The sequence below is a fragment of the Marasmius oreades genome, chromosome 3 (assembly GCF_018924745.1).
Source record: "Marasmius oreades isolate 03SP1 chromosome 3, whole genome shotgun sequence".
NCBI classification, from domain to species: domain Eukaryota; kingdom Fungi; phylum Basidiomycota; class Agaricomycetes; order Agaricales; family Marasmiaceae; genus Marasmius; species Marasmius oreades.
In genome coordinates, this window is record NC_057325.1 from 799,432 (window position 1) to 816,437 (window position 17,006).

At 46.6% G+C, this 17,006-nt stretch overlaps 8 protein-coding genes across 9 annotated transcripts; 4 read left to right on the plus strand and 4 right to left on the minus strand.

Annotated features, from left to right (window-relative positions):
* Positions 1–798: 798 nt before the first annotated feature.
* Positions 799–1,271, minus strand: E1B28_005564 (uncharacterized protein; the record flags this gene model as incomplete). The annotated part of the gene is made up of 4 exons (XM_043150132.1): positions 799–889; positions 946–1,073; positions 1,138–1,178; positions 1,244–1,271. 4 exons carry the CDS (start codon positions 1,269–1,271, stop codon positions 799–801), a joined length of 288 nt encoding a protein of 95 aa, XP_043011217.1.
* An 85-nt stretch (positions 1,272–1,356) lies between these two features.
* E1B28_005565 (uncharacterized protein) lies at positions 1,357–3,156 on the plus strand. The gene is made up of 7 exons (XM_043150133.1): positions 1,357–1,470; positions 1,523–1,832; positions 1,891–2,073; positions 2,138–2,308; positions 2,366–2,641; positions 2,700–2,766; positions 2,825–3,156. Exons 2-7 carry the CDS (start codon positions 1,569–1,571, stop codon positions 2,878–2,880), a joined length of 1,017 nt encoding a protein of 338 aa, XP_043011218.1. The 5' UTR covers positions 1,357–1,470; positions 1,523–1,568; the 3' UTR covers positions 2,881–3,156.
* A 640-nt stretch (positions 3,157–3,796) lies between these two features.
* Positions 3,797–6,126, minus strand: E1B28_005566 (uncharacterized protein). Of its 2 annotated transcripts, XM_043150136.1 has the most exons (10): positions 6,089–6,126; positions 5,871–6,035; positions 5,764–5,810; positions 5,683–5,703; positions 5,545–5,620; positions 5,351–5,498; positions 5,137–5,291; positions 4,761–5,074; positions 4,550–4,701; positions 3,797–4,470 (listed from the first exon to the last, which is right to left on the minus strand). In XM_043150136.1, the coding sequence occupies exons 1-8, from the start codon at positions 6,105–6,107 to the stop codon at positions 4,803–4,805; spliced, it is 903 nt and encodes a 300-aa protein (XP_043011220.1). In that variant the 5' UTR covers positions 6,108–6,126; the 3' UTR covers positions 3,797–4,470; positions 4,550–4,701; positions 4,761–4,802. The 2 variants fall into 2 exon arrangements, with proteins under 2 accessions (XP_043011220.1, XP_043011219.1); XM_043150135.1 differs by lacking the exon at positions 3,797–4,470 and having other exon boundaries at positions 4,599–4,701; positions 5,764–6,035.
* E1B28_005567 (uncharacterized protein) lies at positions 4,097–4,484 on the plus strand (the record flags this gene model as incomplete). The annotated part of the gene is made up of 3 exons (XM_043150134.1): positions 4,097–4,178; positions 4,243–4,292; positions 4,380–4,484. The coding sequence occupies 3 exons, from the start codon at positions 4,097–4,099 to the stop codon at positions 4,482–4,484; spliced, it is 237 nt and encodes a 78-aa protein (XP_043011221.1).
* Positions 6,127–6,964: 838 nt separating the features above from the next.
* Positions 6,965–9,041, plus strand: E1B28_005568 (uncharacterized protein). The gene is made up of 6 exons (XM_043150137.1): positions 6,965–7,209; positions 7,276–7,438; positions 7,495–7,916; positions 7,988–8,114; positions 8,163–8,717; positions 8,781–9,041. Exons 1-6 carry the CDS (start codon positions 7,094–7,096, stop codon positions 8,850–8,852), a joined length of 1,455 nt encoding a protein of 484 aa, XP_043011222.1. The 5' UTR covers positions 6,965–7,093; the 3' UTR covers positions 8,853–9,041.
* A 127-nt stretch (positions 9,042–9,168) lies between these two features.
* On the plus strand, positions 9,169–12,455 carry E1B28_005569 (uncharacterized protein; the record flags this gene model as incomplete). The annotated part of the gene is made up of 14 exons (XM_043150138.1): positions 9,169–9,336; positions 9,393–9,505; positions 9,559–9,814; positions 9,871–10,249; positions 10,305–10,399; positions 10,452–10,654; positions 10,708–10,835; positions 10,885–11,194; positions 11,251–11,359; positions 11,412–11,626; positions 11,692–11,772; positions 11,841–12,016; positions 12,069–12,326; positions 12,383–12,455. Exons 1-14 carry the CDS (start codon positions 9,189–9,191, stop codon positions 12,453–12,455), a joined length of 2,544 nt encoding a protein of 847 aa, XP_043011223.1. The 5' UTR covers positions 9,169–9,188.
* A 113-nt stretch (positions 12,456–12,568) lies between these two features.
* Positions 12,569–12,926, minus strand: E1B28_005570 (uncharacterized protein; the record flags this gene model as incomplete). Its single annotated transcript, XM_043150139.1, has 3 exons — positions 12,569–12,681; positions 12,734–12,860; positions 12,924–12,926. The coding sequence occupies 3 exons, from the start codon at positions 12,924–12,926 to the stop codon at positions 12,569–12,571; spliced, it is 243 nt and encodes an 80-aa protein (XP_043011224.1).
* Positions 12,927–14,571: 1,645 nt separating this feature from the next.
* Positions 14,572–15,959, minus strand: E1B28_005571 (uncharacterized protein; the record flags this gene model as incomplete). Its single annotated transcript, XM_043150140.1, has 9 exons — positions 14,572–14,694; positions 14,749–14,805; positions 14,855–14,882; positions 14,935–15,128; positions 15,179–15,387; positions 15,443–15,741; positions 15,791–15,816; positions 15,872–15,890; positions 15,946–15,959. 9 exons carry the CDS (start codon positions 15,957–15,959, stop codon positions 14,572–14,574), a joined length of 969 nt encoding a protein of 322 aa, XP_043011225.1.
* Between the last annotated feature and the right edge of the window lie 1,047 nt (positions 15,960–17,006).

Here is a 17,006-nt window from a genome sequence, read left to right on the forward strand (position 1 = left end):
GAGAAATTAAGGGATCAATGCCTATTGAGTCGTTGGGATGACCAAAGATACTTTGCCATTCTGGTGGTGAATCAACGATGGTCTGTCGGCAAAGCAGTAATGGAAGAAGAAAAGAGTAAGCGAATACGTCGTTATTGGAAAACATTACGGATGTGTTAAGAGGTGGTTCAGGTGGTACTCACCATCATCTCAGCTTATTATCATCATCAGGGTTTCAATACTGGACTCCATAGGATACGGAATGGTCGAGAGGGACAGTCTAAATACTGGGCCAGTGGTTTCCGGCCGGTGGAATCACTGGATCCCTTTTCTTGCCACCAGCTGTGGCGGGGGGAAAATCTATGAAATAGGTCTCTGAGAGGGTGGTTTTGAAACACTTACTGACTGGTAGTTCGAACCACAGCATGGAATTCTTTCTGAAATCAATTTCCAGCCATGAAACGATGGCGCAGCGTATTGGGCGTTTTCTCCTGATTTAGATTGGCATTTTAGTCTGAGCGACTCTAGGCGAGATCTGTTCCACTGCGATTCGCGACAACACCGAACTGAATTTCGCAGCAGAATATCAATTACAAAAGGCTTTACTGTATCCCGCGCGTACGATATGGATGATAATCCGTTTCTGGCGGATGGAAAAGGACATCCAATATCAAATGCAACAGGTACGTTCGGATTCCAATGTCGTCCCAAGTACTGATGCTGATGGCTTTTATTGTGAGTCCACGACCTGTGCGGTGTGTGATTTTGTCTGGATCTGAAAAATGAAGAAGACATGTCTTGCGTCGCGAGGTCACTTTTCTAATGTCGAATTGGTGGTAATGGTTCTGCGTGAATCGTGGAGAGGTCGACTGCTTGGTCAATGTTTTCATCTATTTCACCGATGAGGATTCTGTTCATCGATTTTAATCAGCAAGATGAAGAGAAGAGAACACGTAGTACACGCACATCATGTCGCCTTTGACCAAATACAGGCCCAATGGAACCTCTTCGACGCCCTCTTCCATGCTATAAACTCTTTCTTTCGAGTCGGAAAGCACAACATTTGATTTTTGGTCGTAACCTGCCATTATTCCCTGTTGGATCAGAACAACGTTGCATGTTAAAACGCTGCTAGGTGAGAATACAAACAACACCTGCCACTATCGATCTTCCATCTTGCAAAACAAGCAGAACGCGCTCTATATGCAATTAAATGGCTGTCATTGAGTTATATATACGACGTGATAAGGGCCTGGAGACTGACTGTCGACATAGCCTTGAAGGCTGGACATGAGCAAGAGATTGACCGAAGAGACCACCGAAGAGACCGTGGGGAAGTATTGAATGTCTGTCAGGGCAGCTCCGGATACGAGGTCGCTCTTCTTCCTCTGACCACCATCAGGTTCTGTCCTGATTGTGATTCCATTGTCGCGTGGTTCCTCCTGAATCTCTACTCCTTCCAGATTAATCCTTGGTCAATTTTTTGTCGCTGTAAGTCACGGCACCCCCTTAATTCATCGCTGATAGGTATATCTTGCTCCAGCTTTATTACCGACCTTTTTCTTTTCCTTCATTTTACCACCACCACTATGTCTCACGAAGGGAAGGGTCAGGAGGACCAGATGTCAGAGGTCATTTTCGAAGCGGAGAAGGGAAAATTCGAAGGGGAATCGCCTCTTCCATCGCCAGCTGTTGCAACAACCCCAAAGCCGAAGCCAAAACTCTCCGCGACGATGATAATACCTGTCTGGATTGTTCTCAGTTCAACAGTTATTATCTACAACAACTACCTCTACAACACCCTCGACTTCAAGTATCCTGTTTTTACAGTAACCTGGCATCTCACTTTTGCTGTACGTTGTTATCATCTTTCCGAGTTGCCAGTCGTTGATCCAGATTTTCACTCGATAGGCAATAGGGACGCGTGTCCTTCAGAAAACGACGTCGCTGTTAGATGGTGTCAAGGACGTAAACGTTACGAAGGACATGTTCTTGAAATCCATTCTTCCCATTGGGGTGCTCTTCAGTGCCAGCCTTATCCTCAGCAACACTGCCTATCTGTATCTGAGCGTATCTTACATACAGATGCTGAAGGTGATACCTTATCTTGGCTTTGACAGGTCCGGAGTTCTCACGATTTTCTCGAACCTAATTTCAGGCTTTCACACCAGTGGCAATCCTCCTTATATCATGGGTGATTCGCATACAGGAACCCAGCAGAAAACTGGCCGCGATTGTGCTTCTCATCTCGGTCGGTGTCGCTCTTGCTTCGCATGGTGAGCTGAGGTTTAACCTCTTTGGTTTCATCGTTCAATCCGCTGCCGTCGCTGTAAGCATTCCATCTGTCATCGGCATGTCATTTGATACTGATTAATTTGTTCTACAGTTTGAGGCCTCCCGGCTTGTTATGATCCAACTGCTCCTTCATGGACTCAAGATGGATCCTCTTGTCTCTCTGCACTACTACGCCCCGGTCTGCGCAGCCTTGAATCTACTGGCCTTACCGTTCACAGAGGGTCTCGCACCTTTCTATGAACTCGCAAGGATAGGTCCCGTCATCCTGATCAGCAACGCTTCGGTTGCGTTTTTACTCAATATCGCCGCTGTGTTCCTGGTTGGCGCCGCCAGTGGACTTGCATTGACACTCGCTGGCGTTTTCAAGGTATGCTCTTGGGTATATATCATTCATGTCACGGGCCTGACTCGGTTTAAACTCAAAGGATATCTTATTGATCACCGGTTCCGTTTTGATCTTTGGCTCGCCTGTAACGCCGCTACAGGTTTTCGGTGCGTGTTTTTACTTACTTGGTCTTTTCCTGTGTCGTTAACGTCAGCGCTCTTCTAGGGTACTCGATAGCTCTAGGTGGTCTCGTTACCTATAAGCGAATTGGCTTGAAGTAAATCGATCAATGTAGAAAACAACATTTCCTCCAATGTCCTTTCTCCCTTTCTGGATTATTAGGCTTTCGTGTACGCGTTAAGGGTGTTTGTCTCTGCATATTCTGTATATGTGACACTCATGGTTTCTTTCTGCTATTTATTTACGGATAATTGGTTTTTTGTAGAGGTATCGGAACATCCATGGACGCTATTAAAATTATTTGCATACGTTCCGGGGTAATAAGATGGGTATTCTGAAGATTTGATTTCGGGCTGTACGCAATGATATTATTAGTAGGAATCTACACCTTGGTGGACTTGAGATGCTGACTTGCACTATTCAAGTGAACGAAGTTGATACCAACTTCAGTTTATGGAAGGGCCCACAATGCAAGTCGTCAAACGAGTTCGTATCTGATGCTGATAAATAGCTTGCGCTAGTTCATCTCAGGGATCGTGAGTCTCGTAAACTGAGTAAAGCAACTCCCCAAATGATTGTCTTTGTCTCCTTCCGCTAAGTACCTTCCGGGTCCGCTAACAAAATGGGTTGATTGCAGAAGAGTGCTTTCGCAAGGACCGACGACCGAGGGATCGACAACCGCTCATTCCAGGTCGATGGGTTGGCGGACGTCAAGCCTTGATTTACTCTTAGAAACCGATGTTTCCCTCGGTCGCTTCATTAAAGTGTGGGATTCCTAACGATCGTTGTAAAGATAGATATTGATTTCCGGAAAACGGCGTACGAAGATCAATGGCAGGACTGATTAACTTCTTACAATACGTCGAGCTAAAGCTCGCTACTAGTCGAGTAACATTCATTTTTGGGCTCTGAACCTCACCCTGATGGCTTCACCACCGAGGTGATGTTAGGTATGTTAGGCGCCTAAGAATTGGAGTGCCCACCGCATACCCATTGCGCTAAGGTGGTCTAAGACAACGCTATCATATCTATCATGTCACCTGAACCCGGACCTACTCGCCCGCCCGCTCGTTTCTTGGTTATTTCATGGTGACTGTATCATGACGTAGAACTGACCTAGTATAAGTACTCGCTCCAATTTCCCACTACAAAAAGCCATCGACCAAAGCTTCCCAAGGTCTTTATCCAGCAATCTCCTGCCCCTCGTAGGAAAAACAAAAACAACAGTCTCCAAAACAGAAAAACATGCCTTGCTACTCTCACAACCGACACGGAACAAACTCTCCCCCCCTCGAACTTTCAGGGTCACACATTCCCATGGGTGCCTCTTCCGTCAACGCCGTCGCTGAGGGCAGGTGTTTGACCATCGAGTCTGTTTTGGACTATGACCAGAGAGGACGTAAGTTGGCTACCACCTGCTTTCGGGAAAAACGAGCTGATCTTGTACTTCCTCCGTTACCCAGAGTACTTTGAGCATTTGCGTCACCACGATGATGTCTTGAATAGGGATGCGGTGAGTGCTTGTCGTCCCCTTCTCTGGCTTCACCTGCAAGAGCGGGGGGACTCATCTGAATCTTTTCTTCTTCCTTTTGGGCTATAGAACAAATTGGAAGCCGTTGGTGGTGGCTCCGTCTCACGTAAGGGCGGCCCGCAAATGAAGAGCGAGAGCCTTGCTCAAAAGTTTGACACACCTGTTGAAAAGTAGAAGATGTTCATGATGTATAGCGGTAAGCTATTGATTTGATTCTGGTGCGAAGTGCGGGTACTGACCTCATTCGAAGCCTCACCAAATTAGACAAGTTGGAGGAGCGCGGGGTATCAATAAGAAGGTTCCAAATGGTTTCAAAAAGTAATACACGGTTGCTTCTCACGGGATTTGGCGCGGTTGTACATAACTATGTATAGTTTATGCAGGGATTAATCTGTAATGTCTTTACTAAGCCTTCGAATTCGAACACACAAAGTGAAAGAACAGCCTTACATGGTGAAAAAAAAAAAGCCTTACAGGGTCGGTCACTTACAATCACTTCTTCAGGTAAGCCGACCACCACTCTTCGAATAAAGAAAGCCCGAGTCCACCCTCAACACACAGATCCTCCGTTTTCAACGTGTCCAAATGACAGTCCCGAGGTCTGGACGCTGCGCTAGCACCTTTCGGCGGCTCCGCGTCAGGGATGATATGCCCATGTGGAACGCCTAAGATCTTAGCGAATATCAAGCACATCTCGTACTTGGTAAAAGGTTCTGCCGCAGAATAATGCAAAATTTGGGGAATAGGTTGGTTCTGTGGTAAGTCTGTAAAACAGACATAAGTATACAAAAGAGCTCCACTCAAGCGAGAGAGAGGTAAACTCTACCTGACAATCTAACAAGAAAATCTCCGATATCCTCGACGTTGGTAGGGTATCTCGTGGCATAATGATCCATGTTGTATTGTTTCCCGGTCTGATCTTGAACAACGTCTACTAAGACATTGACAGCGCTATCCGAATTTTTGGGCGCGGGACCGTACCTTTGGGCGATATAAGAATTTGTATAAAAGTACCGAAGATCGAAAGAAATGAGGTATACAGTACGGGAACCCTTAGAACGATGACATGAGCATCATCGATGGATAGAACGGCCTGTTCTCCGTCGCGCTTCGTCTGACCGTACAGATTGAGAGGGTTAGTTTTCTCGGATGGCTTGTAGGGAGGCGAGGTTCCATCAAAGACATAGTCTGTTACAGAATCAGAAACGCTTATCGTAACCGGCGTTGTGCCTACCGGTTGATATATAAACGATGAAGCTTCCTAAGGATTTCGCAAGCGAAGCAAGATGCGCGGGGACTTCTGCATTGAGCTACCCATGTGCATTGGAACCATGAATGATCGACCCTAACGCAGAACGAGGTCTAAGCGCACCCGTCGTGTGGCCTCGGGATTCTACTCGTAACCTCTGTTAGAACGTTATCCATCCTTAAATTCGAAAAAAAAATTGCGCACCTTTTCAGCAACATCTGGACGCCTTTCTGCAGCACAATGTATAATCCCTAAAAACATGACACCTTGAAGTCAATGGTGTGCTTCCTCGGATCTCGTAACGAACGAACAATCTGGTTTGAATTCGCGAAATTTGGTATTGACAGCGTCTTTGTCCGTGAGATCCAGAGGTACCAATCCGGGGCCAGTCCGAGAGTTAGAAAGAGCAAGGATTTCGGTGTTGGGCTTTGCCATAAAGGCTCTGCGCATGGCAGTCCCGAGTAGGCCAGATGCACCTGCAGCGGATAGATGATACAAAACGGAAGCAAGTATGAAAGAATGGACTTACCGGTGATGATGACCTTCATTTCGAAGGAAGAAGACAAGTAACGAGTTACAGTGAAACGTTACACGATAAGATTAAAATCCATCTTATCTCGTGGCACGTGACATGCCAACTATTAATATCTTCCAAGGACTGGAATAAATACGTCTTTCTGCAGCTCTACTTATGATTTCTAGGTGACAGGGTTCTCGCCACTTGACTGTGGTCTTTGGCGTTAACTTACCAGACGGCCCACGACTCCGTCAGTGTATCAGAGCACCTGCAAATCGCTACATAATTATCATTATCATTGACTTCAGTGCGACTTGTCAACACTTTCCGCAGGGTTTGGAAATCAGATCATGATCATCCGATGTTTTCATGCGTGCTGGCTGAAACTCTTCGGAAGCCACATAGAGTTTGATTTCAATGATTTGTGGCCAAACAACAGGTTGAACGGGATATTCAAACGTTGACCAGGGACCACGTTCTGCGATCCTGACTGCTTTACGGTAACCAAGTTCGGAGATCAGACGGAAAAGACCTACATTCTTCCATCAGAAACTTGGTTGCATGTGCGACGATCTACAGTACGGCACCGCGTGCGTATGTAGTGCAGGCCGATAGATCTTTGTATTTAGATTCCAGCCCTTCAACAAACAACCATGTCCTCAGCTGCAGGTACGAGAGCCTCTGGCCGCAATCCACAACCGCAACTTGCAAGCACACAAGTCGCAAATAATGGCCAGCACGTAAGTGCACTCTGAATCTCAGAACTCCCAGACCGGTCGGCCCGCTAAAGTCCTTACGGCTGTGTGGCATCTCGCGTGCCTGCCTGTATACTGCCGTAAGTACTCGATTTACCAGTCTGTCGGTAACTTCCTCCCTCTACCCTAATTTAGTTACTGGAGGTCACTTCATGTAACGCGTGAATTTGTTTCAAAATCCGTTTTGTATATTTGTTCTCTTTCGTTTTCTTCTCCCTTCCGATTTCCTTTCCCCGTCCGGTTCTCAGTTGCACCATCCTAGATGCTTCGTCAACGTGTCGGATCGCTATCAAATGAGAGCCGCCCACCTTCAAGCTTCAATCATATCTCCATCTCCACCCCCACCACCCCCACCTATCCGCATGTCTCAATACAGCGGTACGCTTACCTTCGCGTCTTCGCAAGGAAACACTAACGGAACGGCATTCCTTCGCGTTCTTTTAGGTCGTTGATGACGGTGTTGAAAGTCTACAGCCCGTCTGTGAAGGTCGTGAACTCGAATACTGATAGCCCGGCAATGATACCGGCGTTCGGCAGTGGCGATAAAGTTGGCGGAACTGTTGAATTGGATCCCGCCTGCTCACAAGCTGGACGTCTCTCAGTCTCGGTATGGTATTCAATGCCATTGCGCTGTCAATCATACCAATTTCACCCACGCCGCAGATCGAAGGATCGTTCTCATACAGTGATTCGAACGACGGTTTCAACAGCACACCGGGGACTCGACCGGACATGCACAAACACGTCTTCTTCTCTTCCTGCAGGATAATACCTGTCTCGTCAAGCTCTGAATTCCTTCCTAATCGTTCTGGCATACTGAAGGGCGCTTTTTCGAGTCTCAGGAAACGTCCGAGCGTTCCCAGTCTCAAGAATAACGGGAGTTCGGATCTTCACAACCGACTATATCCTTTCGAATTCGAGCTCCCTCGAAGCTGCAGACCTGGGGAAGAACTACCACCTACATTCGCCTCTACCTCACAGTCTACAGGTTCGGGTCTGTCGTCGTCGTCGTCGCGGTATTTTTGTGTGGAGTACAAACTTCAGGTTGCGTGGGAACCAACTGATGCCTCTGAATATCCGTCTTTGTACGTTCCGTTTCGTACCACCGGGGTTTATATGATGCTTGTCCTGACGAACATTTCATATCTTTCCCTAGTCTTGAGGTCCCTTTAATCTACCACCCCGACCTCGACTTCCAGTCGGTCGATTGCTCCCCGAAAGAGAATGTTTCATGGCTGGAAATGCCCTTACGATCGGACAGGCCAATGCCTTTCCGCTGTGCTGTAGGTCAACATCATTCTTAGCAGGTTTCAGGTTTGACTGTGTTGTAGATCACCCTTCCCACCCCGGTTACTTTCTCACGTTCCTCATTCATTCCTTACTATGTCGTTTTCACTACAACCCCTCGTTCCCTAACCTTGGCCAAGGAGATTGCTTCGGATGCTACGATATCCGTTACACTTGTCCGCAAAATAACAGTTACTGAACCTCATCCTCTGCCTCCAACGCCACCTCAAACCCCCTCTACTAACAGTGACGATTCTGATTCTTCGAGAGGAGGCAAGCTCTTGAAACGCGTTGCCCGAAGTCGTGCTGGCTCGATATCGTCGTGGTCCCCGATACCCAAAAGTCCCGCTCAGGAAGAGGAGTCCGAGAAGGAAAAACCTCTGCCTCGGCTTCCTATGCACGCTGTGTTTTCGGACTCGCAGCCTCTGCATACTAGCATATGCATAGGTTTTCCAAAACGACCCCGACACCAACTTGGTCCTGAAAAACATCCCACTCTGGACTCCCAGGCTGCCCTACCTGATGGCCTACATAAGGCTAAATTTCTTCTCATTCAGGGTATACTCCCTTCTATAGACTGGGCGGGAGTAAGCGTCAAGGTGTGCCCCTCTCTGTTGAAACCCTATCAGGACAGTAGAATTTCAAACTCACGGTTACCATAGTATTACCTGGACGTTTCTGTTCTTATCGGTCAGGACGACGTTCGAGCACGGGTGCCCATTCAACTAGTCTAATTTCGCGTATATCCACCTGGTCGTCTTCTTGGCTGCCTTGTTTTTATTTTTTGTTTCCGATGGACGTAGCGTAACATTATTTGTATTTTTAAGCTTTCTTGCATTTGATATCTGGACGTAGAGAGTAACACCAACTAGTATGTAACAAAAGATTCTCAATGGAAACCATTTCGACTGCCTTGTCTTCAATCGTAACTTGTGAACGAACGTGGAGAGTGCGATCCTGCAGCGTCGAGCAGCTAGGGTGAGAACCGTCTGCCTTTCTTGGAAGACCGAGGCACCCGGTCACGACCAGACGGGGTTCTTGTACGAAGTAGGACCGCGACTTCTTTACCGATGCCAGAACACCCTACAGCAACATGGCAAGCTATGCAAGATGGGAATGTGTTCTACCGGCGACAGCAGCTATACTCGTTCCCTGCTGGGAAGCTGCCAGACTTGAGTGACTACATCGTGGCGGGTTGCAAGTATGGTGGTCCTCTCGGTGTGTATTCATCGTTGGCATTCACGGCTAGTACTTCATTAAGTGTAAATTCTCAGCATTAATGAGGAATAACACGAAACTAATTGCTCTTGGACGTTCAACACCTGCATTCACGAAATCTCAAATACAAGTTTATTCTTCGGCTGGCGAGGGATTGTTGTTGTTCAGTGTGGATAATCTGGTTTACTCATATTGGTGTCAATCTCATTATCATTGTCACAGTGGGAACAAGCCAAGATAATACGTTTTGGATGGACGTTTGATGAACGACTGGTAGTCCTCAATGAAGAAGGCACCTACCGAATCTACGATTTGCAAGGAGACTATCAGCAGCATTCTCTTGGAGGTGAAACAGCGGAGTCTGGTGTCGTAGACGCGAGGATTCATGAAAACGGATTAGTTGCTTTGGCTGGTTCATTAAGCCTTCTCGAGGTCAAGGGATGGGAAGGTGGTCGACCTTTGAATTTGGCTAATCCAGGTATTCGCTACCCTTTTCCTTTTCCTACACCTCAATTCGTTTACATTCCCCTAAAGGTCTATCGGAACCTCCCAGCTCCTGGAGCATCATACCCCCCGATATTAACATCTCACGGCATATTGAAGTTTTATTGTCGGTGGATAATACCATATATACCGTGGACAATCTGGAAAGCATTGATCAACGATTATCTCAAGGACCATTTACACACGTTTCACCCTCTCCAAATGGGAAATCACTCGCGCTTCTGACCTTCTCGGGCACTTTACTAGTGGTGTCTACGGATTTCCAGCGACGAATGGCAGAATTTGATACCGCGACTGTATCCCACGCTGAAGGGCAAGCACAACAAGTTGAATGGTGTGGAAACGATGCTATCCTCGTGACCTGGGAATCTATAGCAGTTCTCGTGGGCCCTTTTGCGGACACGCTAGAGTAAGTTTGACCCGCCTCGTTCAGATGCGAATATACTAACAAAAACATAATTAAGATATTCATATCTCGGGAACATATTTGCGGTCACAGAGGCAGACGGGGTCAGAGTGGTCTCACAAGATACTTGCGATTTAATACAGAAAGTTCCCTGTAAGTCGCAACTACCATTCTGGAAGTCTTTGTCTAACAATTAGACTAACAGCCTCTAGCTTATCCATATTTCGCCCTGGATCCTCTTCTCCCGCTGCAATACTGTATGATGTATGGGAAAGTTTTTCTCGTCGTTCTCCCAAAGCGGATGAAAGCATTCGAAGTATACGACCGGAACTCGCTGCTGCAGTTGACGGGTGTATTGACGCCGCTGGACAAGAATGGGAACCTTATTGGCAAAGGCGACTTCTGAACGTAAATGCTGCTCCCTCCTCAGGGATTATTATCGCTTACTAAGTTCCTTTCAGGCAGCCAAATTCGGACGAGGTTTCCTTGACTTCTACAATCCCACAGATTTTGTGAACATGGGTCAAACATTGAAGGTTCTCAATGCAGTCCGTTATTTCGAGATCGGTATCCCGTTGACATACGCGCAGTGAGTCGCTTTTCTTGAACGTCTCGTTGACATGTCAACTTTTTATTAGGTATTCCTACACGTCCCCTTCGCATCTTGTCTCGCGCCTCACGGCACGAAATATGCATTTGTTAGCTCTCAGAATATCCACATTCCTTTCCCTGAAAGCCGATGTGGTATTGAAGCATTGGGCAAGTGCTAAGATTCTCCGATCCAAACCTACAACGACCGGATCAGGGAAAGATGCTGAACTCGGGGCAGACGATGAGGTGTGCGCTATGATCGTGGACAAATTCAAGACCTTGGGCGGCACGGATGTTAGCTACGCTGAGATTGCCAAGCGTGCCTGGGAGGTTGGACGGACAGGTCTTGCAACGAAGGTAGACCCGGTTATCCTATGAATAATACATTGACTTAATTCTTTACTTCCAAAAAGCTACTAGACCATGAGTCCAGGGCCTCAGATCAAGTGCCTTTACTACTCTCAATGAAAGAGGACCATTTGGCACTTGAAAAAGCCGTTGACAGTGGCGATACCGATCTCAGTCAGTTGAATACCTCTCATGTGAAAAAATCCTGCTTATTTCTCCGCCGCAGTTTATCAGGTGCTCCTCCACCTACACAAGCACCTTACCCTGGGGACATTCTTCCGTCTCATCGAGGATGGCGGGGCGCGGCTTGCACCTGCCAGCCGGCTGTTGCAAGTGTATGCTCGAGAGCAGAACCGGGACATGCTCCGAGATTTCTATTATTCTGATGATAGACGGGTGGAAAGTGCTGTACTTGCGCTGGACGAGGCTTCCAAGATGTCGGTGAGTTTTCTTTACCGTCCATCATGTGAGGGACACACATCAACCTGTTTCTCCGAACCGTATAGGACCCAGCTTCGAAAATCTCAGCGGTGAAGTCCGCTCAAAAATTTTTCTCAGAAGATCGCGACAGAGGATTCGAAGCAAAGGTGTGAATGAATTAATTATTGTTATTGTTCCATGTGTCCGACAACCTTGGTTTTCTTCCCTTTTTCAGATGATGGACGAAAACGCCCGATTATTAACCCTTCAGCAACAACTTGAAGCGGAGGCCGACGGGAAGATATCTTTCTTTGGCCTGAGCGTGAACGAAACTATCCGGGTTTGTATTCTGAATGGAATGCTCAAACGAGCAGACAAACTTAAAACGGACTTCAAAGTTTCCGATAAACGGTGAGCTCTCCCGCAGTCGAATTGTTCAAACTGAACGCGGTTTTATTTTCAGTTTCTGGTACATCAAACTATATGCTCTAACAGAAATTAGAGACTTCGAAGGCTTAGAAGCATTTTCCAAATCAAAGAGAAGTCCGATAGGATATGAACCCTTCGTCCGCCATCTAGTGGAAAAGAAACGGTTAAAAGAAGCGGTTCCCTACGTTGCGCGATGTGACCCACCCAAACGCGTCGACTTATATGTTCGGTGTGAAGAATGGCGCATGGCCGGTAAGGAATGTAAAGACCGGGGTGACAAAGGGAACCTTCAGTATGTCCCGTTGTGATTTTTCTTTGTCGACATCATTGATGACATCGATGATCAAGACAACTTATTCAGAAAGCTCCGAATTCACTCGTAGCGAGGGAACTGGAACAGGTTGCTTCGAGTATGAAGTAGACGCTACCAATTTCGTGCTATTCCAGATCCAGCATTCAACATTTATCACAGAGAATGTAATTGCTACTCAATACTTACTAGGACCAGGGACGGAATATTTGGGGTCTCGTTATTCATTGCTTGTCGTCATCATCCTCCGCGTCGTCGTCCAAAGAGTACGGAAGTGGAACTTCCCGAGTAACACGGTACTGATCCATGTTACCGAGATGTTCGTTCTCTAATCGATCTGCAAGAAGTGTGAGAATGCGATATTAAATTGAATTTCCTGGGGGACATACAAAAATTCCATTGACATCGTCGAAGGACCTCTAATAGAGCGGCAATAAACTGGCTCAAGTAGATACTCTTGGGCCCGGAGAATGGGATGTAGATTACCCATATGAAACGGATAAGAACATTGGTTATCTGGGAAGGAAATGATTAAAATGTGTGAGAGTCCGTTTCCCAGACCGGAACAGCAGAACTTACCATGGCGACATAATACAACTGTCACAATCGCAACGGAATCTCTGTGAGAAGAGACAAATGAAGAAGGTTTTAACCTACATAGACATGATTGGGATAGAGGACTTCTGTTCGAAGTAAAGGGTATTGGACATGTGGATTGAGAAGAGACCAGTCCATCAAGAAATCCTGACGAAGATTAAGTTCGTCTATTTAGAAAGAAAAAAAAACGATTAGTCAAACTCACCCATGTTGTCGTATATAGCGCGTTCACGGTGCCAAAAAGACAAAAAGAAACAAAACTCGACGTGGTCCGTTTGCTTCCTGAGTGGGAGGTCAGATATTGAGACCGTGTTCTAGCCCGTAGTTCGAATCTCATGCTAACCTTGATGGCGCCAAATGTAATAACAGAGGTAGTAAACCATCCCCATCCCATACTTTCCGCCCTGTAAGGAACAAACGGTTGGGATTCAGTCAGGCATGTTGGCGGTCAATATCAGGCGGCCTCAAGGTCACGCACATTGATCAAGTGCGTATAAAGACCTGAATCTGCGTAACGTCGTATACTTTGTACCAAGCGAAAGAACGAGGGAAGGCTGGCGAGAGCAAACGCAACAGGCCATCCCGTTTTGCTTGAAGCACCACAATTCTTCCATCCATCCAGCCCGATCGAATATGCGCAAGCGAAAAGATAAAGATTACCAAATGTAAACGCTAAACTTGTGAATTGGTCTCTGTAGAGGGGGAGCTCGCATTAAATCATTCAATGATTAATAGGACGCTAGTGCCTACCCCATCCAGAAGTCTGTGAACTAAGGTGTTTCCCCAACAAAAGGCATGTCAGAGGGATAAAGTTTTAGCGAAGAGAGGCCTTACCTCGACTTGACATGTGCCAGATATCAGAAGCCTGCCAACGTTTCTGACAAGCCAATATCTAGAACACTTGAAGGCCACATTCAAAGGGTTGAAGATGACCACGAAGGCAAAACCCAGCCAAATTAGCGGCCACCATGTCGGTGACACTTTCGGAAACCCAATCTTGTTGAAGGAAAGCCAGAATGCATAGCTTAAAGTAGAAAACAAAAGACTGGGTATCTGTTTTCTGACGGTCTTGGTGAGTCGCCCAATGTATGGTAGGAAAAGAGAATACCTCAAAATACTCTCGGATATCAAGGCGGCTCCTAGCGTTCAATTCTTGAGCATAACAGTATTAGAATTCAACGATACGACGATAGAATTGGTTCGCTTCACCGAAAATGAAAACATAGTTGATGCGGGATCTCGACCAAATCAATAGGTTCAACCCAATGAGCAAGGCGAGGAAAACCGGTACGAATAAAATGCCGTAGATGAATAATAGGCCGTCCCAACCAACAATCGACGCCCTTGTTTCGGGTTGGAAACCTATACTCATATCAGCAGCTTCCTTTGTCAAACAATGAGCCCATACTCTGGTATAAACCGGATACCAGTGCTGGAATTGCGACTCCCAGCATGAGTCCTGAACGGAACGAGCTGAAATGGTGCGTCTTGTGTGTATTCTCTCCACGAAGATGTACCATGGCACGTTTTTTGTCACCGGAAGCTATGCGACATACTCAGCAAGAGTTTTGAATGAGTAGAATGAGTTGCAAACCAAAACGAGAGGTGTAAAGTGACACCATCTCGTCCATCATAAGACGAAGTGACTTGTCCGAAGCAAATACAGTTGGTTCAACCTAAAGGATGAGAAAGACACCAAGCAAGACGAAATCGTGGTCACCTTCTCACTCATATATGGTCGTTGAACCGGTATCTGAGGGAGAACTGCTATGAGTAAAAACGGACATGCAGAAACAAACCAACGTGCCCTAGTGACTTTCTCAAACTTTTTGAGCGCTTTTCGGAAGCCAGTGATATTCAAGATCTATTCTGTTCAATGAGAAAAGATGCTAGACAAAGCACAAGTTGCCCACTCGATAATTATGCAACATTTCTATAGCACTGAAACTGGACTCAGTACGATTGCTCGATCCTTCAATGCCAAAGAGCCTACCGGTAATGCTCAATAACCGCTTTTTTGAGACTTTTCTTTGCACGGTGATACTCGCCCGGATCAAATTCACGATTTGGCGGCGACAATGGAAGCTCTTTAGATCCTTTTCCTTTTCCTTTGAGCGGCAACGGGATGACCGCCATGGGATCCCTTTTCAAATCAACCCACATTCTCGCTCTCTTCCCTTGCGCCTCCTATTTCAGGACGTTAGAGCTAGAACACGGGAATTTGACGAAAGACATACGCGAAAAGTCTCCTGATGCTGGCGAAGCTCACTTAGCTGATGCTCAAGGAGCGTAGAGCGCGTGCGCAGCTCTTTCTGTCTATTTATGAAGAATTGCTCGATCTTTTCGAGTTGAATGTCTAAAGAATCAAAAAATGTCCTTTCGTCTGGTGTCAATCGCTTTAGCAGGATGTTGAGGGGCGTTGTATCATTGTGTAACTCCGAGTTAGCTGCACAGCGCAGGGTTAGGTTTCAGTAGGTGTTTTGGATAAGAAGTCTTCGTACATCGAGACAGCGATAGTCTCCTCCTCCCACTCTGCCTTCTGTGTGGCTTGAACCTAGTCGATACGGAAGCTTTCGAGGTTGATGGCGAAGGCGCATCACTTTTCGAGTGTTCCACAGTGCCATCCGTGAATTTCGTGATGGCGATAGATTTGGGGGATGAATTCGTTTCGTATCTCGCCTGACTGGGATCTGACGGGCCCGAGTTATTCTCCTCCGTTGAAGGGGCTAACCTCTCATCGACATCGACATCTTCCTTGTAACGTATTCTTGATATGCGTTTCTTCAACCCACGGTAGTCGCTAGGACGATTGAATACCCGATAGCTAAATTAATACGGAAAGAACGCACATATAAGCCCTCTTCCATTCAGGTATCTATGTTGTGGTTCATTCAACTTTCCGTCGGTTTGTGCATTACTATGACATATACCTGTGTATCTTCTAGATATCTGTAATGCGGCTAAGTCAATGTTACAGCGCCAAGGGCGATACCATAGATAATACCTTGCAAACTTCATGAGAGAGGGAGAAAGAAAGGGAGTACTCGGAAACGATTCCCGGTTAATTTCTTTTAGCCTGACGCCAGACTCGTAAGGTGACCCACGTAACGTCGCACGTGCCACCACCACAAAAATCGCCACTTGTAAGTTGTACACCGTTGAGTGCACGCATGTCAGAGTCAGACGGCTGTTTATCATTTTGTTCAGGTCGGTATTCCTGTTGGTTTTCGGTGCTTATAAAACTCATCACCGGACCTAAAAGATGAGGAAGTTTTGACGGATCTGGGTTGAACAGCCTCTTTGCATTCTGAACCTGGTCTGGGTACTACTCAGAGTCACCAGCTACTTTCCCCAAAAGACTGTTTAACCGCTCTATTCTGGCCCGAAATTCTCTTCTCTCCCACCCTCTCCTGAAAATAATGGCCGCACAACACGGTCAGCGTGTTTATAGAAAAATAAGGCATTTGAATGCAAACTCTCGTCACGGTGACAGTACCGCGACAGGACCAAGACAGGACCCAGTTTTTCTGTAGGATGAGGATGCACTAGTGAGTAGGATGCGGTGTTTTGTTCAATGCATAGGTAATGCATGAGGGCCGTGGCCCGTAAGCGCGCCCAGTCAAGTTGCCCTCAACGCAGGTCGGGGCCATTTCCATTTCACATCTACAAATTCTACTCATGGCGTTCTGGGTTAGCGTCGGTATCATCTGTTTTTAAACCAGGTAATCTCCACCAACAAGTCCACGGAAGCGTTTGTTGGAGACTGTGACGTTAGACATCCCATATCAGGTACGTTCTTTTCACCGATTCATAGAACAACTACTCAATGCTGTCTATTGTGACATAGGCCTTTATTTTCCATTTCTGCGGTCCCTTACTCATTCTATGAGCCAAGCCAACCGACAGGGCCAACTTGCGCTAGCGGCGAAAGCATCCCTCCGTCCCGGAATGTCGTATAGCTACGAGCCATATAAAATGTTTCCAGTCCTTCACCTTTCGAACTTGCATTATCCCATTGACACTAATGTTCAAACCTGTCTCATCCCTCTTCTTGCTTGTCCTCGC